The 6000-nt window shown below is 43.2% G+C and overlaps 1 protein-coding gene across 7 annotated transcripts in view; it reads left to right on the top strand.

Annotated features, from left to right (window-relative positions):
* The window catches only part of LOC137412947 (general transcription factor 3C polypeptide 1), a 322675-nt gene that overhangs the window by 215124 nt on the left and 101551 nt on the right, over positions 1-6000 (top strand). For all 7 annotated transcript variants that reach the window (XM_078766833.1, XM_078766836.1, XM_078766832.1 and 4 more), the window contains exon 32: positions 1055-1148. In XM_078766833.1, the coding sequence (XP_078622959.1) occupies positions 1055-1148 (94 nt within the window). The remainder of the gene's footprint in view (positions 1-1054; positions 1149-6000) is intronic.

The following is a 6000-nucleotide window of genomic DNA, read 5'->3' as shown; positions in this document are numbered from 1 at the left end:
TAGATATCTGCGAATAACAAAGTGATTGTCAAGGGTAAGCCTCCCCCAGCTTAAGACTTACCCTTGCCCTGTGATCCAATAATAGCAATATTTTTTTTCAGACCACCATGTGACCTTGACCTTCAACATTTCAGGATAGAGTGTAAATAAATAAAATGTGTCCCCATGTACAATCTATCCAGAAAACTCAACATCATGAAAATCAGAGGAAAATGATTCAAGTTATCAAAAAGGTGTTTTTTTTTGCAAATTAGGTTACAATCCGAAGAAAGTCGGTCAAGGGCATGAATCAGATGCACAACATCAGTGCATGTACACTATTATGATGCAAGACCATCTTGGAAAGCCAAGCAGTCTTTACGATTCCACATTGGCATAATTGAAGAATGGCAAAAAAAAAATGCATTTTTGATTTTCAGACCACCAATTGACTTTGACCTTTAACCCAGAGGGAGGGTATGATGTAAATTAAGCATAAATGTGTCTTGTGCTAGTATAGGCTATCTAGAGAGGACAATTTCATTCTGATCAGACAAACCTCAGTCGACTTTTGGTGAAAATGGTAAAATATCTGTAATTGGGCCATGACCTTAAAATTAGGTCAAGGTTCAAAAAAAACCTGTCAACCACTTGTACTTTCTAGTCACATTATTGATGCAAAATTTCGTTCCGAAAGTCCCAGCTGGCTCCGAGATACAGCTTGAGAGTTGATACAGTTCGGAAATTGGGTGTTGAGAGTGCAGGAAGGAACAACAAGATTCTAAATGGTGGTTTATTATTCCTATGGGTCTAAGAAACTCTGGTACCATCACAAAAATTGGGGGCACTAATTGTAGAAGCAAACCCTATAAAGCCTCCTCTGTATAGGGGAAGGCTTAATTATTTATTGGCCGATTAATTGGCTGACACGTGACTTTGCGTTGTCTGGGCAAGGCATTTAAGGTTATACCATGGATAACCAGATCTGATGAACAATGTCTGATTTGCAAAACTCGTTCTTGTGCAGCGATACTGAGTGTGTTGTGACTATTGCTCTGCACATTATATAATGTAGTGTCGAGGACATACAGGAAACTGTGCTGGAGAATTTCATTTTGAGCAGCTTGATGCTGTCGGAAAAACAAAGACGACCGCACTACCCCATCCTGGTAAGGGTTCCATTGTGAGTTTGTTTTTGAGTAATCTGTATTTAATTTGAGGTATTCTTGGCTTATTCATTCTCTACCCTGAGGGGACTATAAGTTTGCTCTCCGTCTGTCTGTCCCATCTTTCGTTTTCTGCACTTTTTTCCATACCCTTCAACATAGTCGGCTGGAACTTGGTACATGACTTTATTATGATAAGTTGCAGAACATGTTTGAGTTTTGGGGAGTTTCACCAATTTCTCATGGAGTTTTGCCCTTTTTGGACTTCAAATATATCACATATTATAGACGAGTAAGTTTTCCAGACTTTTCCCCCGAACCCTTTAACATATTACACTGAAGCTTGGTAGGGGACATGTAATATAAAGTGATTCTCCATCATGTTTATTATAAGTTGAGGACAAATATTTTGAAAAAGGTTGCTTAAAAAGGTAGTTGGAAGCATTTCATGTTGATGATTGGCATTCAGGCTCACTTTGTACTCGTATTTTATGATATGCTGAGTTTGATTAAAGTGTTTGCCACATTCGATTCTGAGTTTTTAAACCTTTAATGGCAGACTTAAAATAACAGCCATATTCTCTTTTGTTTTCGTGAAATATTCTATCATAACTTCAACCGTCTTCATTTCAACAAGATCTTTCAGTTTGCTAAAGTTTCATTGGCTCGAGAATTCAACTACAATACACAACAGATTGAGAACTTTATACTATGTATTAACCCCATGTCCGCTACAATTTGAAATGACCGCAGGCAGTACTTGATGAAGGGCAATAGAAGACACAAGAAGGCTTTTTGCTTCAATTGAATTTAACAGCAGACCGGACAAAAGTAATTAAGCCTCATACTTTCCAACAAATAAGGTAGTTTCCCCCTCCCAGATGACAAGAATACCCCCCTCCCTCCCCCACTCACACAAACACCAAATAAATCTTCATATATAAAACCAAAAAACACGGTCTGTCCGTGTGTCCGTCCGTGAACTTGTGAAGCCGTGTGGTTGTCTATTAATTCCGTACTGTTTGAACTCCGGTTGCAACCTGTGTATTAATTATGGTCTATTAATTACGTACTGTTGGAATATACCTTTCGACTGCTGAGATCCCTTAGACCTTTGAAGACCCTTTGAAATACCCCAAGACCCTTTACACCACCAAGAACCTGAAAGAGCACAAAGGCCCAAAATAACCCGAAGACCTTGAAGACCTTGAAGACCTTTAAAGACCCAAAATACCTAAAGTACCCCGACGACCCAAAACACCCTCCAGACTGAAAAGACCCTTAAATACTGAAAAGACTCCAGACTGAAAAGACCCAAAACGCCCTCTTCGCTCCTTCACGAGCCTCGATCTTGTATACAAAAAAAAATAAAAAATACCCAAAAGACCACGAAGACCCAAAATACACCAAAGCTCCTTAAAGACACAAAATACCCCGAAGATCCAAAATATCGAAAAGACCTAAAAGGACCAAAATACTCCAAAAGACCCCAAAGACCCAAAATGCCCTGAAGACCCAAAAGACCCCGCAGACCCTGAAAGACCCAAAACGGTTGACTAAGCCTGTCATCCTTTCAAGGTCGGAAAAATGAGTACCAGCTTACTGGGGTAATAAGCCATTGGAGTATCCTGCATCGGATCCAGGGTTGTGCTCGTTAGTCAATGTAACTGCCTTGGCAGCCCTATGCACCTCATGATGTGAAAGGAAGGGTTATCTATATATAACCGAAAAACACAGATCCGTGAAGCCGTACGTTCATCAGTATGTCCGTCCGTCCGGGAAGCTGTGAAGCTGTGTGATTATATGTCTATTAATTGCGTACTGTTTGAACGCCGGTTGCATCTTGTTGTTACGTGCTCCTCCCCAACCCCCTGGTCACGGTGTACCTCCGAGCCCCGAGAGGAGTCACGGCAGAAAAAATGTGTTATTCTGTATGTCAAAGATCAATGGTGAAGCCCCACCAATTGTTACCAACAAACAAATATTGTATTAAGATCACACAAGTATAACAACACAAAAACAATAGTAATCAATTGTACAACAAATAGTATATCATTCCTATGATGGTGCCATCAGGTTCGTACAATATAACTCACTGTGCTCCAAGTGAGCGAAAAGAAGAAGATTCCCAATGTCTCTATTCCCGCATCAAGCCCAAGTTGATTCCGGTTTCAAGCGAAAGTCGATCCCGGCTTCAAGCCAAAGTCGATCCGCTCCAGCGATCGTCAGAACGATGTCCAATCGAGACCAGAATCCCGTTCGAATGACGGTCACAGTCACGCGGACAAAGCTGCACAAAGGCGCCCCCAAGGCGACTGGGAAATCCAAAGGCGCCCTTCAGGCGACTGGGAAATCACACCCTCGGGTATGGACGTTTCACGGCTCAGTCGGCGAACCTCAGATTTACCTTCAAAATCCGCGTTGCGCGCGCACACACACACACACACACACACACACACAAACACACACCCCCCACACCCCCCCCCCCCCCCACATAAATGTCTGAAAGCAGTGAAAACGCTGAAGGGAAGCAAAGAAACCTTGCTCGACGCGCAAAGCGCGTGAGTCAAAATGGCCGACGGCCCGTTCTCGAGGCGTAACGGCGCGACGATGATTCTCTTCGGAATCAATCGCAAAACCTGACACGCAGGTTAATCTGTCACAGCGATAACAACTCTGTCGCAATAATCCCTTTCCTGGGAAACCCAAAGTTCACTCGTGACTCTTGTTCGCCAATGTTAGCTCCAGACCGCAAAGCAACTATGCTTCTTGTCCGACTCCACTCGCTCCGCCTTCTTCTTTCCTCCTCCTCTTCTTCTTCGTCCGGTTCCGGTTTCATTTACAACATTAACTTTTTTACCTTTTTAAAATAATAATAATTTCTATTTCCCTCAAATGACAACAATAATAATACATGGAATCAAAAATATTTACAGTGGATGAAAACCACAACAACGGAAGTGACGAATCCGTAACACTTCCCCCCCCTCAAGAAAGAAAGTTTGAACATTGTGAAAACTTTCTTTGCAGGCAAAAACTCTTTTAACAAACAAAAGTAAAACACACCCAAATCATCAATTCCCGTGAGCAACGATAATGAATTATTTAATAATAATTAATATTTCCCAAAAATAAAGCAACAAAACTTCCAAACAACCTACATAAATTTCCAAAGTTAGTTCACTCTGGACAAAGCATCGGCAATGACATTGTCCCTGCCCTTTACATGCTCAATTTCCAAGTTGAACTCCTGCAAAGCCAAACTACATCTCATCGACCTCTGGTTTTTATTTTCATTTTTTTGAACGAAGGTTAAGGGTTGTGATCAAAAATCCAAAGCAAAGCAAATCTATAGCACTTTTTAAAGGAGGCCGAGCTGAGAGCCAGGTTTCATGGTGGTTGGGTGGTGAGGCCTGGAAGTATTCACTGCATGGACGCATTTAGGAACGTGGAGTTCACGGGTTAATCCATGTCGGAATCTTGGCTCGGCTGCTCCCAAGCACTCAGTGCTTCCAACTCTTCTCCTGATCATAAAAATCATAATCACAGTTGTAGAGTCGGGTGCTGTAGTCACGTGAGTAGCGGTCCCCATCTCGACTACCACCGTAATAGTCATCCCGTCGAGAGTTACCAACACTGCGCTGCTGCTGCTGGGAGCCTCCGTAGTAATCACGACTGCGACTGCCACCAAAACTACTACTCGCACCCCGGGAGCCATAGCCACCCCTGAAACTACCTCCACGTTTTCCTCCTCTGTAGCCCCCTCGACGCCCATGGCCTGCCTTCTCTACTGTTATGGTCCGACCATCCAAATCCTTGCCATTCAAATCCTTTTCTGCATCTTTGGCATCCTTTGTGTTTTCAAACATGAGAAAGCCAAACCCTCTTGACTTTTGCGTCTCCCTGTCTTTTATCAGCAGCACTTCCAAGAGTGGTCCATATTTGCCAAATATAGAGTCCAGAACATCTTCACTTGTGTCAAAGTTCAGTCCACCTACAAAGAGCTTGCCAACATTGCCTCCATCCATGACTTGTGTGTGCTGACACTTAGTTTCAGGGTACTTGACAAGACGTGCCTGTGCAAAGCGTGACGTCAGTACCTTCTCCTTCTCTTCAGAGCACTTCCGACCCATAGCACGAGTCGCGGCACAGGATGGAAAGATACCCGGAATCTCCTGCTCTAACTGTGCAGTGTTATTTTCCATACTAGGCTTTTCAACCAACATCGGATTACCAGAAACTTGACCACCAGCCAAATCATTCCCGATAACAAAAGAGATTCCCTCTACAGGAAGAGTGGCTTGTAAACCTACGGTGACCGGTCCTGACACCAAATCAGACTTCAAATGGATGACATGAAGTGGAGCTTCAACATATCCATCAACCCCCTGTAAAAGAACACTAACACCAGTTGCCGTCTTCTCTGACAATGGCAAAATGCGCTCAAGCATCAAAGATTGATGTGCTCCTGTGTCCCTCAATACCCTAACAGGTCTCTGGTTAGTCAAGTCTCCATCCAGTGACACAAACCCCTCTGAAATAAAAGGTTTGTAACCCTCTTGAACAAGGTCGTTCTGTGATGCCGTAAATTTGGCATGGGAACCTTCACAAGGCACTGTCCTCCATGGACGATTTTTCGCATTTGCCAATGCATTCGGAGTTGCACTAGTCTGACTCCGCTCCTGATTTTTCCTTTTCAGGGCGTAACATTGGGACATCAAATGTCCAGGTTTCTTGCAAAAAGCGCAAATAGGCCCGGAGGAAAAACCCGTGGTCTCCCTCGGGCCCCCCGGAAGATAAGTCTGTCTTGGAACTGTAGTCTTCTGATCCCTAAAAGTCGCGGTATCAGATTTGA

This window comes from Myxine glutinosa, chromosome 12, assembly GCF_964187855.1.
Source record: "Myxine glutinosa chromosome 12, kmMyxGlut1.1, whole genome shotgun sequence".
Lineage (NCBI taxonomy): Eukaryota > Metazoa > Chordata > Myxini > Myxiniformes > Myxinidae > Myxine > Myxine glutinosa.
This window is presented reverse-complemented; position numbering and strand designations above follow the sequence as displayed.